The sequence below is a fragment of the Microtus ochrogaster genome, unplaced genomic scaffold, assembly GCF_000317375.1.
Source record: "Microtus ochrogaster isolate Prairie Vole_2 unplaced genomic scaffold, MicOch1.0 UNK38, whole genome shotgun sequence".
NCBI classification, from domain to species: Eukaryota; Metazoa; Chordata; class Mammalia; order Rodentia; family Cricetidae; genus Microtus; species Microtus ochrogaster.
In genome coordinates this window covers 3,497,701-3,517,632 of record NW_004949136.1, presented here as the reverse complement: position 1 = coordinate 3,517,632, position 19,932 = coordinate 3,497,701, and the positions used below count along the sequence as shown (strand labels likewise).

Below are 19,932 nucleotides of genomic sequence, written 5' to 3'. Positions count from 1 at the left end.
CAGAATATTGTATACATAATAAATAAATAAATATTTAAAAAAAAAGTACAGCCAGAAAGCTCTGCCACAGAAAGTGCTTATTGAATTTTGTATGAGATCTCCAGAAGGCTTGAGTTAGAGAAAGCCCAATGTGAGGATGGTAATAGGGAGAGAAGTATTGGCCAGCCATGAAAAGAGACCGCTGGTGCACATATGTTTATTTTGAGCCAAGACGGGGAAGGCTGTTGGTACTAACAACTCTGTTACTGTATGCTCTTCCCTGTACTTGTTTGGGGCCCCCTCTCTTAAGTTTTGTAGATATTGGCAAATCTCTAGCTCTGGGAGTAAATACTTATTTTATTGTCCCCATTTACAGAAAGGAAAGGGGCCACAGTGTAGGAACACCTGGCTCTAAGAGCTAAGGAGGGTAAACCAAACACAAAGCAGATCCTAGGGAAGGCAGGTAGAGGTTCCTGTAATTTCACCCTTCTTCTCTGGTAGAGGCAAAGCTACTCAAACAATCAAGAGAGGCTGGGTAAGCCATTGCTTATGACAGTGGCTGGCTCTAGCCCCCAGTGTACCCTGCCATCCTAGAAGATATCCAAGACTGCTTCTGGTTCATTTCTGAGCATGATGTGAGGTCATGATAATTATACCAAATTAAACACTTAGTAGATATAGGTAGGTAGTTGTAGCCCTTAGCAGGTCTACCCAGGTCATGGTTCATCTTCTCAGAGGGTTTCAGCCCTAATTCTGTCCTTAGGAAGGCTTCTCCAGTGTGGTATCTGAACTTTGAATACACCAGTATCCAATTTTCTTGTGGGCTTAGTGAACAACATCTGGCCCTTCTTTTGAGCCAGCTTCATAGGCTGCTTGCTGTAGAGGTTCAGCAACAATATGTGATCTGGACATTTGCAACCCTGAGACTACAATGTTAGGAAACTCCTGTGTGAATAGGTGTGTGAGGCTGAATATAGGGAGTGGTTGCATTGGGACAAGACTCAGGACTTGAATGAGGACTTTTTTTTTTGAAGTAAGGGCCCAGAAGGACAGAAGGTGTGCTTCCAGAGAGACCTATGCCACTCCAACTTGAGTCTGGGTGGGAAGTTTTATAGGATTATTATAAATGGGAGAAGCTGACTATGGGGGCCTTGGAAGGTGAGGGGAATAAGCAGAGAAAAGATAGAAACAGAGTAAAGGTTGGGGCAGGCAGGCAGGACACTACTTCTGGAGGTAAGAGAGACCTACTAGAGAGGTGGTCTGGGAAGGAGCAATGAAAAGAGGAAAGGGTCTATGTGGAGCAAGGTTCCAGACTCCAAGTGCCCTTGAGTCCTGGAGGAAAGTGAAAGAGGCTGGGAGTCCTCAGAAGATTGTGAAGGTGGTCCTTCCTGGGAGGTGTCAGGTGGATACAGAAGCAACCCCTCAGAAAGAAACGTAAGATGAGGTTAGTCTGAGTTTTGTGAGTACAAACAGACAGATGTAACACCCGCAGCCAGCTTCCTTTATTCACACCTCTCAGTCTCCTCGAGTTAACAGTGGCAGGGCTCTTTGAGACTTCATAGACACCTCAGTATATGTCCTCACACAGATCCTTCAAGATCCAGCTCAGCCTCAGGAACCTGCCTCCGTTGGAGCTGAGCGCTGTGGGTGGAGCTAAGGCATGCACAGCTGGGGCCCTTCTATGGTGTGTCAAGTGTGCTGGAAGTGAATGCTTTGTCCTAGCGTCAGGATATGAACTCTACAGTGGTAGAGTGTGGGGTGAGGGAAACTGTTCTCCCATAAAGGAAAGTTCTAGGAGCCTTCCAGGTTGAGCATGTGCGTTGGCTTCTGTCAATTGTAGGATGTAGGTGCTTATGTGTTTGGGGTGAGATTAGCTATGTGAATAATTAAATATGGATCTTCCCATGAGATTTGGGCACAAACAGACTGTGATTCGAGGACTCGTGGGTGTGTGGACCTAGCAGTGACTTCTGGCCAGCCTGCCTCTGAATATCCTTCCTCTGGTCTAAACTCAGTATGCAGGGGAATGTTATGTGGCTTTGGTGCTGTATGTGAGCCCAGTGTCGAGGATCCAGGCCAGGCCTCCTGCGTGTGCAAGAAGAATGTCTGCCCCACTACTGTGGCTCCTGTGTGTGGCTCGGATGCCTCCACCTATAGCAATGAGTGTGAGCTACAGCGCGCACAGTGCAACCAGCAACGGCGCATTCGCCTGCTTCGCCAAGGACCATGCGGTAAGTGAGTGTGGGCGTGGGGGAGGGCAGTGGAAAATCAACATGACATCACCTGTAAACCCACAGGGTCCCGGAACCCCTGTGCCAATGTGACCTGCAGTTTCGGTAGTACCTGTGTACCCTCAGCCGATGGACAGACTGCCTCATGCCTGTGTCCCACTTCCTGCTTTGGGGCCCTTGATGGGACTGTGTGTGGCAGTGATGGTATTGACTACCCTAGTGAGTGCCAGCTGCTACGCCATGCTTGTGCCCGCCAGGAGCACATTTTCAAGAAGTTTGATGGCCCTTGTGGTAAGCAAAGCACTATGCATTGCTTCTCCCATACATGACTCTCCTATGTGCGCTGGTGACAGCCCCTCATTTCTACCCTCGGACCCTAGACCCCTGCCAGGGCAGCTTGTCAGACCCAAACCACATCTGCCGTGTGAACCCGCGTACACGGCTCCCAGAGATGCTTCTGCGACCAGAGAGCTGCCCTGCCAAGCACACACCTATCTGTGGAGATGATGGAGTCACCTATGAAAATGACTGTGTCATGGGCCGTATTGGTGCAACCCGTGGCCTGCTCCTCCAGAAAGTACGCTCTGGCCAGTGCCAGACTCGAGGTTCGTGCTCCCAGGGGACCGATCCAGCCCTGCCACTGTGCCTCATTAGGGCTCACTCCTGCATACTCCATGTCCCTACTCACCATGTCAGGTGCCCGTGAGGACTCCGTACATGGTAGACAGTTGGCGTGATGCTCTGGCCGATGTGATCTCCTTTCCCGTTCCCAGACCAGTGCCCAGAGACCTGCCAGTTCAACTCTGTATGCCTGTCCCGCCGTGGCCGTCCTCACTGCTCCTGTGATCGTGTCATCTGTGATGGGGCTTACAGGCCCGTGTGTGCTCAGGATGGCCACACATATGACAATGACTGCTGGCGCCAACAGGCTGAGTGTCGGCAACAGCATGCCATTCCCCCCAAGCACCAGGGCCCGTGTGGTGAGCAACTTGGGATCCAGCTGGGAGTAGCTGGTCTTGCATCATTTCTTGTCCCGATCATACACCATGTCCATTCCTTTTCATGTACCTCCTGGAGTCCTGGGCTGGGGTCACTTGGGGGTGGGGGGGGGTTGCTGGCATGTGGAGGCTGTGAGGAGGGGAACCGGGGAACCTAAGAGATGGGACAAAGGCAGTGTGCACTTGGCCTTGCTACACCAGCAGGTCCTCTGGTCCATTATCATCAGTCTTGGGTGGGCAGGAGTGGATGTGGTGCTGGAGATTCCTTGTTCTGGGAACACAGTGCAGTCCCAAGCCTCGTAGATGTTGATTGTAATTTGGGATTTGAGGGACCAGTGGAGAGGGTAGAGGAAATTGGGAAGTGGCCCGCAGGTCCCATTGGGGCTGTGGGCTTCTATGGCCCTGCCTGCCTCTGCTGTCTGTCTTGGTCAGTCTTCTGTCCATCTTTCTTTCTGCATCTGTCTCTTCTTGGTCCTTCCTTCCCTCTCGGCTCCGACTCTTGTGTCTTCCAGCCTGATCTGCTGGCAGGATGAGGTGACGCGCCTGCCCGCCAGGAGCCCACAGCCTGAGGTCTGCCCCCGGCGCGGCTGGGGGGAGTGGCTTGCTACTGCCTGGCCTTCTGGTCCTCAGAGCAAGTTGACAGACACCCTCTTCCCTGTGTAGTCTGTGATTGTGGGGTACAGGGTTTTCCCATCCATGGGGGAAAAGTTTCAACCCCATGTGCATGATATCCCAGGGCTGCTGGTGGTCCAGGGTCAGTGACCTGCTATGGACAGTCAGAAACTCATATGTCCCCATCCATCTCTGTTGTGTGTCTGTCCCTTTCTCTGCTGTGTCCTGTGCATCTAGGTCTTCCTCCACCATTCCCACCCTGAAGAGGGGCTATTGCATGGGAGTGGGCTTTGTCCACATCTGGAGAAGAATGTGGACTGAGTACCACCTCCTCCCCAGACCAGACTCCATCCCCATGCCATGGAATGCAGTGTGCATTTGGGGCAGTATGCACAGTGAAGAACGGGGAAGCTGTGTGTGAGTGCCAGCAGGTGTGCTCCGGTATCTATGATCCCGTGTGCGGCAGCGACAATGTCACTTACGGCAGTGTGTGCGAGCTGGAATCCATGGCCTGTGCCCTCAGGAGGGAAATCCGGGTGGCCCGCAGAGGACCCTGTGGTCAGTGGTGGGCAAGTGGGTTGGGTCGGGAAGAGGCTTTTGGTCAACGTGGTGATAGAGCTTCCTCCCCAGACCGATGCGGGCAGTGCCGTTTTGGATCCCTGTGCGAGATGGAGACTGGACGCTGTGTGTGCCCCTCTGAGTGTGTGGCTTTAGCCCAGCCTGTATGTGGTTCCGATGGACACACCTATGCTAGTGAATGTGAGCTGCATGTCCACGCCTGTACACACCAGATCAGCTTACATGTGGCCTCAGCCGGACATTGCCGTGAGTGGGGCCAGAAGGGATAAGCTCCCATGATTCCATCCATCAGGGACTCACGCTTACTCCTTTTTTTACCATCTCCTGTAGAGACCTGTGGAGACACAGTTTGTGCCTTTGGGGCTGTGTGCTCAGCTGGACAGTGTGTGTGTCCCCGTTGTGAGCACCCCCCACCCGGCCCTGTGTGCGGCAGTGATGGCGTCACCTACCCCAGTGCCTGTGAGCTACGAGAAGCTGCCTGTCAGCAGCAGGTACAAATTGAAGAGGCCCGTGCAGGGCCATGTGAGCAGGGTAAGCTCAGGTGACTAGTGTGAACCCCTAGACCTCAGTCTCTGATAGAGACCTCATAGGTGACTGCTCTTATTTCCTGCAGCTGAGTGTGGCTCAGGGGGCTCTGGTTCTGGGGAAGACAATGAGTGTGAGCAGGAGCTGTGCCGGCAGCGTGGTGGTATCTGGGATGAGGACTCGGAGGATGGGCCATGTGTCTGCGACTTCAGCTGCCAGAGTGTTCTTAGAAGCCCAGTGAGTAACAAACACAGCTTTCCATGGCTCCAGGGTGGATGCACTGAGGAGGGGGTCAAGGCTGCCCTCATTGACCCCATTCCTCCAGGTGTGTGGCTCAGATGGGATCACCTATAACACTGAGTGTGACCTGAAGAAGGCCAGGTGTGAATCACAGCAAGAACTGTATGTTACTGCTCAGGGAGCCTGCCGTGGTGAGTAGCTGTGCCAAACACATCCGGCATGTAATGACATGTTCTATGCATTTGTGCTTCTGTTTCACTGTGTGTACATGTTCTATGGTGCGTGACAGAGACTTAAGGCTATGGGCATGCTCACGTTCTGTGGTGACTTGTATTATTCTTGTTGATGATGACGGTAACTTTGTCTTTTTTTTTTATATTTATTTATTTATTATGTATACAACATTCTGCCTCGATGTATGCCCGCACGCCAGAGCAGGGCGCCAGATCTCAGTACAGATGGTTGTGAGCCACCATGTGGTTGCTGGGAACTGAACTCAGGACTTCTGGAAGAGCAGCCAGTACTCTTAACCTCTGAACCATCTCTCCAGCCCCATGTCTTTTGTTTTTTAATTATTTATTTATTTTGGTTTTCTTTTTGCTGTTGTTATTTATTTATCTATTTATTTTGAGGCAGAGTCTCTCTACATAGATAGCCTTAGCTGTTCTGGAACTAGTTATGTAGACCAGGCTGGCCTTGAATTCATAGATCTGCCTGCTTTCTGCTCCTTGGATACTAGGATTAAAGGTGTGCACCAAACACTCACTTTCTGTGAGCCAGATTAGGATTCTAAATGTGAGGCCTCAGGGAATTAGAGGGTTACCACTAGGCACTTTCGCTCTTATAGAAAAGAGATTGAAGACAGGCTGGGAAGGGTAGTGCTTGCCTTTGAGATTTCTGAGTTCCAGGCTAGCCTACAGAGTGAGTTCCAGGACAGCCAGGGCTACACAGAGAACTCCTGTGTTGAAATGAAGGGAGGGAGGGAGGGAGGGAGGGAAGGAGGAGACTGTGCTGATTTATGTTTGTGCATATACACACGTGTATATGCACAGGAATAAATAATGTTTTGAGGAATATAGTGAATGTGTATAAATGTGTCTTCATTTATGTGTACTCTTATATCTTTATTATGTGTTTGAGACTCCAGTAATGTATGTGTGCATGGGGGTATGTATGTGGCTTCTTAGGTTTTGTGGGTTTCGGGTTCTACGTTTACTTTGTCTTTATATGTGTTATGCTGATTTCACCTATGATAGCCCCAGATTTTGGGTTCCCAGTGGGGATTGATGTCAAGAAGGATGACTCATGTAGCAGGAATCACTGAGACAAAATAATTGAGTTTAGGATAAACATCTAGCACTACGTCAAATCTGAATTCTGTACACCTCTCCTCAGGTCCTACCTTGGCTCCACTGCTACCTATGGCCCTTCCCCACTGTGCCCAAACCCCCTATGGCTGCTGCCAAGACAATGTAACTGCTGCCCAGGGTGTAGGCTTCGCTGGCTGTCCCAGTGAGTACCTGAACCTGGTCTGACCATGGACTGACAGAGCTGTACGTCTTCCCTGACCGGTGCTTTCTCCTCTTGTAGGCACCTGCCATTGCAACCCACATGGCTCCTACAGTGGCACCTGTGACCCAGCCACAGGCCAGTGCTCCTGCCGACCAGGTGTGGGAGGCCTCAGGTGTGATCGCTGTGAGCCTGGCTTCTGGAACTTCCGTGGCATTGTCACTGATGGTCACAGTGGTTGCACTCGTGAGTAACAGAGCCCCAAGCACTCCTGCCTGTCCACCCCATTGCTGCTCATATCCTGGCCTGACCAATACCTGGTAGGGCTCTGGGGCGGCAGGTGTGAGGGGGGCTACTAAACTGTAGATTCTTCCGTCTCACTCCCCCAGCCTGCAGCTGTGACCCTCGGGGTGCTGTGAGAGATGACTGTGAGCAGATGACTGGACTGTGTTCCTGTAGGCCTGGTGTGGCTGGTCCCAAGTGTGGGCAATGTCCAGATGGTCAAGCCCTGGGCCAGATTGGCTGTGAAGCAGGTGAGGACCAGGACTGGTGCTGACCCCAGGACTTCCTATGCTGAGGGTGGGAGTTCCTGAGTTGGAAGGGATCTTTTCTGCCTACCGCAGATTCCACGACACCTGTGACTTGTGTGGAGATGCACTGTGAGTTTGGTGCCTCCTGCATAGAGGAGGCCGGGTTTGCCCACTGTGTCTGCCCAACCCTCACGTGCCCAGAGGCTAACTCTACCAAGGTAAGGACTGAAATATGTGGAGAGCGGTGGGGGTGAGGAGACCTTTCCTGAGCATCCTTTCCCTGCACCCCAGGTCTGTGGATCAGATGGTGTCACATATGGCAATGAGTGCCAGTTGAAAACTATTGCCTGTCGTCAGGGTCTGGACATCTTCACTCAGAGTCTTGGCCCGTGCCAGGGTAAGGAACTGGAGCAACTACCTAGAACAAACCAGGACTTGACTGTCCTGACTCCAGCCCCTAACATCCATCTGTTTACAGAGATCATTGCTCCTGAAACGACCCCAGCGTCTGCATCTATGACTACCCCGAGGCATGTCCTGAGCCAGGCACTGCCATCCCCCAACAGCAGCCTTCCTCTGGCTCCCAGTAGTACCACCCGTGATTGGCCCACCCCACTACCCACATCACGACCTCAGACCACAGTCAGCATCCCCAGGAGTACTCCATGGCCTGTGCTGACTGTGCCTCCATTAGCATCCACCGATGTAACCGGTCTCACCACATCAATCTTCAGTGAATCTGGCAGCGCCAATGGGAGTGGCGATGAGGAGCTGAGCGGAGATGAGGAGGCCAGTGGGGGCGGGTCTGGGGGTGAGCAGGGCCTCAGGGGCATGTGGGCAGGTCTGAGGGTGATGTGGGGGTAGAGCCCACAAGTGGCTCCTACTCAGGGCCGTGCTTAGACTACATTTCCCCAGGACTCGAGCCCCCTGTGGGCAACATTGTGGTGACCCATGGGCCACCAATTGAGAGGGCTTCCTGCTACAATTCACCTTTGGGCTGCTGTTCAGATGGCAAGACACCCTCACTGGACTCAGAAGGCTCCAACTGTCCTGGTAAGTGGAGAACGGGGAAGGGAGTGAGCTTGGGATGGTGCAGACATACCAGGAGTACAGTCTTCATCTTGTGACAACAGGTTATAATATTCTGGCTTCAACACTTGAGTGGGGGGGGGGGCGTTGGAGATTTGGCACACATGTGCGTTCTGGTCTCAACCACTGACTATGAGATTATGCCAAGGACCCTATACCTAACCCATCTTTCTCCTTGCAAGCCAGCTTGGGGCGCCTGCTCCTAGGAATTGCCTGGTAACTGACACCAGCCCTACCCTGGGGTTCCCACTCACTAACCCCATGATCATCTGACTAACAACCCTGCTCTGCACCCCACATGGCTTGCTGTGGAGCTTGCTTCTGTGGCTGCCTAGGAGGCTAGATGGTATTGGCAGGGCCTCACTGCCCCTCCCCCACAGCTACCAAGGCATTCCAGGGAGTGCTGGAGCTTGAGGGGGTCGAGGGACAGGAGCTGTTCTACACACCTGAGATGGCTGACCCCAAGTCAGAGTTGTTTGGGGAGACCGCAAGGAGCATTGAAAGCACGGTATGAGGGTTTGTGGGATATCCATTTAGGACAGACCCAGATGACTGACTGAACTGAATCGATCGTAATTGGGTTTAGACAGTACCTACTGCCCTCACCCATTACCTGTCCACAGCTGGACCACCTGTTCCGGAATTCAGATGTCAAGAAGGACTTCTGGAGTGTCCACCTACGGGACCTGGGGCCTGGCAAATTAGTCCGTGCCATTGTGGACGTTCACTTTGATCCTAGTAAGCCCCTGTTGACCTCATGGGAGGTGTTGGGTATGGGCTACGTGGAGCCAGGCCATGCTCAGGGCCCTGTTCTTCTTAGCCACAGCCTTCCAGGCACCAGATGTGGGCCAAGCCCTGCTCCGACAGATCCAAGTATCCAGACCATGGGCCCTGGCAGTGAGGAGGCCTCTGCAGGATCACCTGCGATTCCTAGACTTTGGTGAGTGCCAGGTTAGAACTTCCTCTCTAGCCTCCGTACCTCAGTGTGCTCTTCACACCTACCTAACATTTATCCTTCCTGCAGACTGGTTTCCCACCTTCTTTACGGGAGCTGCCACGGCCAGAGCCACCACCGTGAGCCGACTGTTTGCCTCTGTTACCCCACGAGTCTACCCCAGTCACACCAGCTGGCCTGTTGGCAGAACCACAGCACCACTAACCACACGCCGACCTCCTACAGTTGCCCCCAGCACTCACCGACCTCGGACCCCAGGCCCTCAACAGCCCCCACACAAGCCCTGTGATTCCCAACCTTGCCTCCACGGAGGCACCTGCCAGGATTCTGGCAAGGGCTTCACCTGCAGCTGCACTGCAGGCAGGGGTGGCACTGTCTGTGAGGAGGGTAAGGCTACTTACTCAATGCTAGAGGGCTCGGGGATATGACTAGAGGGTGAAGCAGAGTGTCAGGCACTCCTCTAGCTCAGCTCTATCTGTTCTCTGCAGTACAATTCCCCTCTGTTCCTGCTTTCGAGGGCCACTCCTTCTTGGCCTTCCCCACCCTCCGGGCCTACCACACACTGCGCCTGGCACTGGAATTCCGGGCGCTGGAGACTGAGGGACTGCTCCTCTACAACGGCAATGCACACGGCAAGGACTTCCTGGCTCTGGCTCTGCTGGCTGGGCATGTACAGTTCAGGTGGGCATGGCTTCTGTAGATGGCCGAGAGCAATTCAGACCTGAATCTACAGGGTGTGAAGTCTTGGGTGAAGTGACGGAGGCCTGGACCAACATCCTAAGCACTTGTTCCCATGCCCAGGTTTGACACAGGCTCAGGGCCAGGAATATTAACCAGCTCAGTGCCAGTGGAACCAGGACGATGGCACCGCCTAGAATTGTCACGGCATTGGCGGCAGGGCACACTTTCTGTGGATGGCGAGACTCCTGTTGTGGGCGAAAGTCCCAGTGGCACTGATGGCCTCAACTTGGACACGTACCTCTATGTGGGTGGTGTCCCGGAAGAACAGGCTACCATGTGAGCAGGAGTAGGCTGGGCCCTTGGTCTCTGGCTCTGGGTAACAGGAATGGGGTGGATGGTAGCTCTAACTTTGACCTCAACCTCTGACCCTCCACCGGTTCCTGCTGTGCTATCTGTGGTAGCAAGCCTTTGACGGAACCTCTGAAGATGGCTACCCCTGACCCTTGACCCTCACCCCTACCTCCTGATTCTGTCTTGTTTATGGAACTGACCACCCTGTGAACACAGAGTAGGCGTAGGGGCACCCCCGATCCCTAGCCCTAGTTTAGGGAGCGTGTTAGTATTACAGCTGATAATGAAAGGCTGCCTCTGACTCTGACCCCTCCTGGTGTCAGGGTGCTTGACCGGACCTCTGTGGGCATCGGCCTGAAAGGATGCATCCGTGTACTGGACATCAACAACCAGCAGCTAGAGCTTAGCAACTGGCAGGAAGCCGCAGTCTTAAGCTCGGGTGTGGGAGAATGTGGAGACCATCCCTGCTTGCCTAACCCCTGCCATGGTGGGGCTATGTGCCAGGCACTGGAGGCTGGCATGTTCCTCTGCCAGTGCCCACCTGACCGCTTTGGTGAGAACTAGCCTGGTACCTGGGCAGGTATCTAGGTGTTGTGGGAGGAGTCTCATGTTTCCCTGGAACCCCTACCCAATCTCCCTTCAGGCCCAACTTGTGCAGATGAAAAGAACCCCTGCCAGCCAAACCCGTGCCACGGGGCAGCTCCCTGTCGTGTGCTTTCCAGGGGCGGGGCCAAGTGTGAGTGCCCCCTGGGGCGCAGAGGTGCCTTCTGCCAGACGGGTAAGGTCAAGGAGATGCTGGGGAAAGATGAGGGGTTACGGTCAATTCCTGGGTTGATTTGGGGTCTGGTGTACCATCCAGTTAGTAGGGAAACGAGAGCCTGCAATCCTGTCTGACATCTGTTTGGCCCTTTATAGTCCTGGAGACTGGTGCTGACTCCCGGCCCTTCCTGGCTGACTTTAGTGGCTTCTCCTACCTGGAACTAAAAGGCTTGCACACCTTCGAGAGAGACCTGGGGTTAGTAGGGCAGGAAGGTTAAGGGAAGGGAGCCAGCCTGATGAGGAGACAGTGATACCCTCTCACAACCCCACATGACCCCAGGGAGAAGATGGCGCTGGAGGTGGTGTTCTTGGCTCGTGGGGCCAGTGGCTTGCTCCTCTACAATGGGCAAAAGACAGATGGCAAGGGGGACTTTGTGTCCCTGGCCCTGCATAACCAGTACCTGGAGTTCCGCTATGACCTCGGCAAGGGGGCTGCGGTCATCAGGTGGGCATATATATGGTAACTAGACTGGGCATTAGCCAAGGTTGTCTCTGAACCATCTGCATAGATCGCAGGGAGGATCTAAAAGACTACCCTGAGGCTGGGATATCAGTGTGTATATTAGGGATGTGAGCAGAGCCCAGAACCTATCCATACCTCTTTGCAGGAGCAAGGAGCCGATAGCCCTGGGCACCTGGATCAGGGTATCCCTGGAACGAAATGGCCGCAAGGGTGCGCTTCGAGTGGGTGATGGGCCCCGTGTGCTAGGGGAGTCTCCGGTGAGTATCCAGTGCATGAGGAAGGCCCAGACCTCCCACACCCTATCGCCACCACCTCCCTTCCTCCTCCCTCGGGGCTCGTAGCCCCCGATAGCCACATCTCACATAACTGTTTTCTCTGTCTGCCCTGTGCTTCAATCTGTCTCCTTTCTGCCCCCACTGCTCTCTGGCTCTTGCTCTGCAACCCCCCCACCTGCTCTCCGGATGTCAGAAATCCCGCAAGGTACTGTTGGCCTCTTACCCAACTCACCATCTCTTGTGCCCATTCCTAGAGTAGCACTTTCCCACTAAGATTCACGTCTGCCATTTCTGTGTGATTAATGCTGCCTCCTAGATAGTGAGGGGGTAGATGTGGGGCATCAAGAAAACGGGTGTATTGACCTGGGGCTTGGCCTACTCTGGCCCAGTGGGTGGATCATTCGTGACCTTTTACCCCATGCCTCCTATAGGTTCCTCATACCATGCTCAACCTCAAGGAGCCCCTCTATGTCGGAGGAGCTCCTGACTTCAGCAAGCTGGCCCGGGGAGCTGCAGTGTCTTCTGGCTTCGATGGAGCCATCCAGCTGGTATGGGGGCGAGTACCAGCCAGGGTTCTCCACGGTGCAACAGAGGAGGGCCACTCTATATGTGGATTCTGTCCTGGGTGAGGGCTGTCTCATCAGAGAAAGGAGCAGATGTGATAACAGCACTCCCTCTCCTCCTCAGGTATCTCTAAGTGGCCACCAGCTGCTGACTCGGGAGCATGTATTGCAGGCCGTGGACGTCTCCCCTTTTACAGACCACCCTTGTACCCAGGCCTCAGGCAACCCCTGCCTTAATGGGGGTTCATGTATCCCGAGGGAAGCCACTTACGAATGCCTATGTTCTGGGGGCTTCTCTGGGCTGCACTGTGAGAAGGGTGAGCATTGGCAGCCCAGGGCTGAGACTTGACATGGCCTGGAGATCTCATCTGAGGCCCATTTCATCCCATCTGTCTCCCAGGGCTAGTTGAGAAGTCAGTGGGGGACCTAGAAACGCTGGCCTTTGACGGGCGGACCTACGTCGAATACCTCAATGCCGTGACTGAGAGGTAACATGCAGTCAGGAGCCAGGCACTCTCTCCGCCCTCGGCTGTCTTGTCTGGTCCTGTTCGTGCATGCCGTTCCGGGTAGAGGTGTTAGATTCTCCATACCCCTCTCAGCTCTGGCCAGGAGGGAAGGCCCAGGATCTACCCTACCCCCTTCATTCTCACTATCTCTGTCTCTTTGTTTGCAAGCGAGCTGACCAATGAGATTCCACCGTAAGTAGGCCCTTGGCTCCACTCATACCTTGGCACTCACTCATATCCATGCTTTGCTCTCAGCATTACAATCTTGAGCCCCAGTAAAGGTGGAATTTCTACCGTGGATGGAAGATGGGGTTGGGGCCTGTTTATATACCGTCAGGCCCAGCTTCCTACCTTGGAAATGGTCAGTCCTCTTCTTTGGATATACCTGCCAAGGGCCATCACCTACAACGGAGGCTCCAGTGCAAGTGTGATTTTTGTGCTTGTATATATATGTATACACGTTTCTATGTGTAGTTATGTACTTGGGTGTGTATCTAATTTGTGGGTATATATGTTTGTATTATATCTATATATGCCTGTATGTGCGTGGAACATGCAAATGTGAATGTGAGTTTGTGTAGATATGTGCACGTGTATGCAAATGTGGGTGGGATGTGTGTGTGTGTGTGTGTGTGTGTGTGTGTGTGTGTGTGTGTGACAGACACAGTCACATATGTGCTAGGGCATCTCCATGACTGCTGCCATCAGAAGACCCTTCATGTCCATCCCATATCACCAATGCCTCTCTCCTTGAACTACCCACTAGGGCATGTGCCCAACATAAGTGTTACATAAGGGTCACTGCCAAAACCCTTTGTGGGAAGGGCCATTGATCCCCTGGAGTCATGCTTGCTCTTCCTGTCACCTGCACATGTTGACAAAGGGAATTTTGGCCTGCATTCAGCCTGTCTTGTCTCCTGCTTACTGCTTCCCTCTCTTCCTGCTTCTAAGCCCTGAAACTCTGGATTCCGGGGCCCTTTTCAGGTAAGCACATGGCAGTACCTGAGAGACCCAGCACATTACCTTGCCATGTGCCTGCCTCTTGTCTGCCACCTCTCCGATCAACTTTGTCTAGTTGATCGAGTCTTCCCTCTCTCCTTTGTCTCACTGTTGGTGTTGGCCCCCTGCCTACCCAGCTGCCTGGGTCTGATCACCAGCCTCTGATCTCCATGGTAGTAGCTCAAGCTTTTGTGCTGTAACAACACCCACACCTACCCCACCTCCATTACCTACCAGCCACCCTCCTGGAAGCCTCTGACCCATCCTTTCACTTTTCAGTGAGAAGGCCCTACAGAGCAACCACTTTGAACTGAGCTTGCGCACCGAGGCCACACAGGGGCTGGTACTGTGGAGTGGCAAAGCCACAGAACGTGCGGACTATGTGGCTCTGGCCATTGTGGACGGATACCTGCAGCTAAGCTATGACTTAGGTTCCCAGCCAGTTGTGCTGCGCTCCACTGTGAAGGTCAACACCAACCGATGGCTTCGAGTCAGGGCTCACAGGTCAGTGGAGCCCACTGAGAATAACAGCGGGTAGTGATACCCAGTCACTCATGGTCACTAGTAGCCTGACTAGTGAGAAGGGGAGGAGGGAGTTACAAACAGACACAGGAGAAGCAATCAACCACTGTCCCCTGGGAGCCTGGGAGAACATACGTGTCATTTCCAGAGTGTGGTATCTACAAGGCATGTGATAGAGAAACTGTGGGGCCTGGGTCCTAGAGAAGGGAGGGAGGGAGGGGGCTCTTAACAGCTTTGCCCCACCCATCCCCTAGGGAACAGAGGGAAGGTTCTCTTCAGGTGGGCAACGAGGCCCCTGTGACTGGCTCTTCCCCACTGGGTGCCACACAACTGGACACAGATGGAGCCCTGTGGCTTGGTGAGTGTTTGGAGGTGGCAGGGGAGGAGATACCCAAGGGTCTCCAACTATATGAGGGATAGACTATCCTAGAGCTGACACCCATATCAACCCCATCTGGATAACAGATGGGCTAGCCAGGGCAATGTAGCACCCTTTTCTGCCTTAACCCTGCAGATCTTAGGCCATAGGGATCTGTGTTCATGTGTGGCAACCCCACTTGTATTCAGGTGCTGGGGGGCCCCATATGTTGGCATCACTGCCTGCTGATCTACTGTCTGTCCTGTAGGAGGCCTCCAGAAGCTGCCTGTGGGACAGGCTCTCCCCAAGGCCTATGGCACAGGTTTTGTAGGCTGTCTGCGGGACGTGGTGGTAGGCCATCGCCAGCTACACCTACTGGAAGACGCTGTCACCAAACCAGAGCTGAGGCCCTGCCCCACTCCCTGAGCTACCAGAGCTCCCACTCTCCGTACTGTAATTATTTTTTTATTTTTGTAAACTTGTTGCTTTTTTTTTATATGATTTTCTTGCCTGCACGTTGGCCAGAAGGACTGCTGGCCTGGCTTCTTTTTCCGTCCAGGCAGCTGTGCTGCGGAAGCAAAAGTGGTGCTGAGGGACTCATACGTAGACCATGGCAACTTAGAGCCCAGGGCTTTGGAGGCAGCCTTAGGACACACTCCTCTGCCTAAGGTACCATGTCTCGGCCCCTTGCACTGTACGTACCTACCTGTCTGTTTGTATTGGTCTTTTGGGTCTCCTAGCCCATTGGCAAACCCTACTCCTGTGTTATTAATGCTTTATTGAATGAGAACTGTGTCCCTGAGCAGGAAGGGCTGTTGGAGCTGAAGAGGCCCTTCATTAGAGCAAGTACCACTGGACCGTTTGTCGGTTTCTACTTATGCTGCTCCCCCGCATGTGCCCAGGGCCAGCCTCATCTCAAGCTAGCCTGGACCCCTAGTGCTCCCTGTACCAATGCTGTGGTTTAGAAAAATTGTAATATTGGGGCGTTGTTTTACTTCCACAAATGCGTCTTGACTGGCTTTTGGTTTGCCCTACCCACCTACCCAGCTGCTCTTGGACGTAGCCAACCTTTCCTCAAATACCAGGCCACTTAGGAGCCCCTAGGCGGGAATGAGTCACTGTGGGACGTTGATCTCCATGCTTCCCTGCCTGAGCAGCCAGATGCACCTGTCTCTCGAAGGACATCTAAGCCAGACTTCTAACCGTATTCTTCAAGCCTTGATTTTACTTGGTTTCTGATGTGGAAGTATTGTCATTCCTGTTTTAACTCACACCAACCATTAATCGGTCCAATGTGAGGACAACCCTCATCTGAGTGACATTTCTGCCCAGTGTCCAGCCAAGGGCATGTACGGGGGTAGCGGAGATGGCTATAGAGCCAAAATTGCCTTAAACTGCAGCAACCATCTGTTTCTTCACTCCCTGTCCTTAATGTCCAGCACAATCATGTTGGAAGAAAGACCAGACAGATCTGGGATGGGGCAGCCCAACCTTTTTCCTCCTGTGGTGGTCCAAGGCTGGAGGGAGCTGCATGGTATCTTGTTACTAACTCCAGTATGTGTCTGTGTCAAATACCATAAAATAAAGTGTGAAAACTTTAAAATAGGGGCCGTGTTTGTACTTAATAGCCTGATGGAGAAAGTAGAACCTGAGCTGGGAATCCATGGTTCCTTTTGGCTGAGGTGTCTTGTCTTATATGGTGAACACGCATACTTCTGGAAACAGGAGGGGAATATGAAAGCTAACTAAAAAGCCACTGTCCTTGGGCAACAAGGCTACAGTGTGTCTGTGTGTGTGTGCATGTACCAATCTGATTATAAAGAAGGGAGCTAGTGGTTGCACTGAGGACAAAACCAGTCGGGATGAGAATACCTTGGTGGAAATATATGAGCTAGGCAGGCAGCCCCTTTATCTGGTTCAGATGTGTGTATGGTAGAAGACACTAACTAGGAAGTCCTGAGAAGGAAATTAAACCATCATTGACACCCCAAAAAAGACATAAGTAGGAACTCTTCTAAATGTTGAGGCTTCCCCTGAGAGCAAGAAGAAAAATGGTTGTACAGCTGGCCCGGCGGTTCATTGAACTTGTGACTTTAAAACTATGCTATTCTGGTTTTGTGTTACTGGGACACCCCTGTCTTAGTCCGTGTTCTGTTGTTGTGAAAAGACATCATGACCACGGCAACCCTTGTTCGCCTGTCTCTTCACTCCGTAGACCCGGCTGGCCTCAAACTCAAAGTTTTGCCTTGTCCTGGGAATAAAGGCATGAACCACCACTGCCCAGTCTCTGCACCTCTTAGAGAAAGCAGAGGGGGCTGGCTTGCAGTTTCAGAGGTTTAGTCCATTATCACCACAGCAGGGAGCATGGTGGCATGCAGGTGGACATGGTGCTGGAGAAGTACCTGAGAGTCCTGGGTCTGGATCCACAAGGAGCAGGAAGAGAGCCCTTGGTTTGGGCCGTACCAGTCCTCCGTGCCACCCCTCATGACTGAGCACTCAACTGTATGAACCTGTGGGGCTGTTCTTATTCAAACCACCACTTCGTGAGGTGGGGTCCGCCATGGCAAGGTGGGGCATGAGCAGGTTGGAAGGGGCATTTGAATGGTCTAAAGGGGGCTGGATGGGAGAACTTGAGACCCTGCAGAGAGCAGAAGAGTATATACCTATCCATAGCGTGTGGGAAGTAAAGGAGACTAAAACGGAAAGCCAGCCTGGACGACTAGGAGATGGGGGGTTGTCCAAGAGGTAATTTCTGTGGCTGGAAAACAAGATTTCTCTATGGAACAGCCTGGCTGTCCTTCTACCTCTACTTCTCAAGTGCTGGAATTAAAGGTATATGCCACCACACCTGCCCCCCTCTGGGTGTTGGGAATTGAACCCAGGTTCTCTGAAGCAGCCACCACTTTTTTTTTTTTTTTTTTGGTTCAATTCCCAGCAACCACATGGTGGCTCACAACCATCTGTAATGAGGTCTGGTGCCCTCTTCTGACCTGAAGGCATACACACAGAATATTCAGAATACTGTATACATAATAAATATTTTTTAAAAAGAGAGAACAGCGTTTCTTTGTGTATCCTGGACTGTCCCGGAACTCTGTAGACTGGGCTGCTTCCAACTCAGAAGTGAAGAGAGCGAGAGAAGGAAGTGGCCGCTTTTTTAAAGGGAGAGAGACCACGCCCCAATGGGCGGGTATCTCAGCGGCTATAGGCTGGAGGAGCGGAAGGACCTCCCGCAACACACCTGCCTCTGCTTCCAGCTCCAGAGTACTGGGACTAAAGGCATGTGTTCTAAGAGAGAAAGATAAAATAACAGTGAACTTGCTCTCCGTGGCTGTGTGTGGATGTGGGATCTGAGTGGAAACAGAACAGTAGAATGTTAATAATTACAGGAGGAGCCTCAAGCGTGAGGGGCAGGGGAAATCTATATTCATCAAGCTTTCTGTGTAAGGAGGATGCCCAGCAGGTTAAGGGCCATGCCAGATGTAGAGCCAAGCTGCTTCATCTTTCTTAAGTCTGGAAGCCTATATACATCCTTTATTCAAAAGTGGGGACCACATACCTTTAGTCCCAACTCTCCCGGAGGCAGAAGTAGGCAGATCTCAGTTGGTTCAAGGCCAGCCTGGTCTATAACATATCAAATTCCAGGCTAGCCAGGACTACATACTATAATGTCCTTGTCCCAAAAAAAGACGGGGGAGGGTGCTGGGGGGTTGGGAGGAAGTTGGAGAGATGGCTTCCAACAGTTAAGAGCATTTGCACAGGACTAGGGCTTGGTTCCTAGCACCCACATGGTGGCTCCAGTTCCTGGGGATCATTGATGGCGTCAGGTATGCTTATAGTGTACATGTGTACTTGACATTGATGGCGTCAGGTATGCTTATAGTGTACATGTGTACTTGCAGGCAAACATTCAAACACAAATCAAAAAGTAGGGCATAGTGATACATGCCTTTAATTCCAGCACTTTGGAGGCATAGGTAGAGCTTTTTGAGTTCAAAGCTAGCCTGGTCTATGTGGTGAGTTCCAGTACAGTTAGAACTACATAATGAGACCCTATTTAAAAACAAAAATAGGGGCTAGGTGGAAAGATCGATCAGTGATTAAGAGCACTTGCTGGTCTTCCAGAGGACTGGAGTCTGGTGCCCAGCACCCATGTCAGAAGGCTCATAGCTGCCTGTAACTACAGTTCCAGGGGACATGTTGTAGTAGCACCTACACATATGATATAAAATGTTCAAATTTATAAAAGTTCCGTCTCCAAATACCCAAAGTCTCTAAAACTCCAAAAACTCCCTATAAAACTTAAAAAAAAAAACAAAAAAAAAAAAACCTCCCTTTAATGCCAGCACTCAGGAGGCCATGGACATCCGAACATGGGTTTGACTCCTCCAAGAGGAATGGTGGTGCCTTTAGGATCATAGAAGTATGGAGATGCGATGAGAGTCCTACTGAATACTTTAGGTGACCCTGGAATGCATGGAATGAACATGGGTCCAGATGGTAAACCTTGGCCAAACCCAACAGATGCCAATTTAATACCATATTCTTTAGTGTCTCCTGGGAATTAAATAGGTCTTCTAGGATGCATTACCTTCTGGGCCTAACAGGCCTAATTTTCCAATAGTCCCTGGGTGAGATGGGCCTATGGTGGATTAGGAGGAACAGAATCCAATCTCATGAATGACTCTTTAGGCTCAGGAGATATGGATGGTATTTCCAAGAATTATCCCAATAATATGAGTTTGAGTAACCAGCTGGGCACTCCAAGGCATGAAGCAAAATGGGGTGAGGAAATTTCTTAAATCATTTTCAGAGTAAGAGTTACTCCGCCAGCATGACATGAATGTGTAAGTTATTACCAAATTTCAAGAGAACCACCATAGTCAGCCCTTCACAGAACTCCTACAGAAAGCTGCTCGTCAGTGTGGAGTTAAAAAGGGAATCTCAGTCACACCAAAACAACCTTTTGTGAAGAAAGCAGGTCCGAATGTGATTCAGTGGCGTAGCACATTAGAATTGTCCTACTCGGGGCTGGAGAGATGGCTCCGAGGTTAAGAGCATTGCCTGCTCTTCCAAAGGTCCTGAGTTCAATTCCCAGCAACCACGTGGTGGCTCACAACCATCTGTAAGGGGGTCTGGTGCCCTCTT

General features: G+C 52.0%; 1 protein-coding gene across 10 annotated transcripts in view; it reads left to right on the top strand.

Moving 5' to 3' along the window:
- Positions 1–16,387, top strand: part of Agrn (agrin) — a 32,259-nt gene extending 15,872 nt beyond the window's left edge. For 2 of the 10 annotated variants that reach the window (XM_013354284.2, XM_013354290.2), the window contains 36 exons: positions 1,995–2,210; positions 2,277–2,501; positions 2,591–2,815; positions 2,984–3,190; positions 4,160–4,378; positions 4,451–4,645; positions 4,730–4,930; positions 5,013–5,161; positions 5,250–5,355; positions 6,560–6,676; positions 6,755–6,919; positions 7,063–7,206; positions 7,297–7,421; positions 7,495–7,600; positions 7,682–8,014; positions 8,119–8,256; positions 8,673–8,800; positions 8,916–9,030; positions 9,113–9,232; positions 9,317–9,634; positions 9,736–9,928; positions 10,049–10,264; positions 10,603–10,832; positions 10,923–11,057; positions 11,195–11,294; positions 11,379–11,543; positions 11,707–11,818; positions 12,030–12,041; positions 12,268–12,384; positions 12,524–12,716; positions 12,800–12,887; positions 13,074–13,097; positions 13,857–13,889; positions 14,184–14,408; positions 14,681–14,784; positions 15,053–16,387. In XM_013354284.2, the coding sequence (XP_013209738.1) occupies positions 1,995–2,210; positions 2,277–2,501; positions 2,591–2,815; positions 2,984–3,190; positions 4,160–4,378; positions 4,451–4,645; positions 4,730–4,930; positions 5,013–5,161; positions 5,250–5,355; positions 6,560–6,676; positions 6,755–6,919; positions 7,063–7,206; positions 7,297–7,421; positions 7,495–7,600; positions 7,682–8,014; positions 8,119–8,256; positions 8,673–8,800; positions 8,916–9,030; positions 9,113–9,232; positions 9,317–9,634; positions 9,736–9,928; positions 10,049–10,264; positions 10,603–10,832; positions 10,923–11,057; positions 11,195–11,294; positions 11,379–11,543; positions 11,707–11,818; positions 12,030–12,041; positions 12,268–12,384; positions 12,524–12,716; positions 12,800–12,887; positions 13,074–13,097; positions 13,857–13,889; positions 14,184–14,408; positions 14,681–14,784; positions 15,053–15,210 (5,657 nt within the window). In that variant the 3' untranslated portion in view covers positions 15,211–16,387. The remainder of the gene's footprint in view (positions 1–1,994; positions 2,211–2,276; positions 2,502–2,590; positions 2,816–2,983; positions 3,191–4,159; positions 4,379–4,450; positions 4,646–4,729; positions 4,931–5,012; positions 5,162–5,249; positions 5,356–6,559; positions 6,677–6,754; positions 6,920–7,062; positions 7,207–7,296; positions 7,422–7,494; positions 7,601–7,681; positions 8,015–8,118; positions 8,257–8,672; positions 8,801–8,915; positions 9,031–9,112; positions 9,233–9,316; positions 9,635–9,735; positions 9,929–10,048; positions 10,265–10,602; positions 10,833–10,922; positions 11,058–11,194; positions 11,295–11,378; positions 11,544–11,706; positions 11,819–12,029; positions 12,042–12,267; positions 12,385–12,523; positions 12,717–12,799; positions 12,888–13,073; positions 13,098–13,856; positions 13,890–14,183; positions 14,409–14,680; positions 14,785–15,052) is intronic. The other 8 variants (XM_013354288.2, XM_005368710.3, XM_026790004.1 and 5 more) reach the window with 7 other exon arrangements.
- Positions 16,388–19,932: the final 3,545 nt, after the last annotated feature.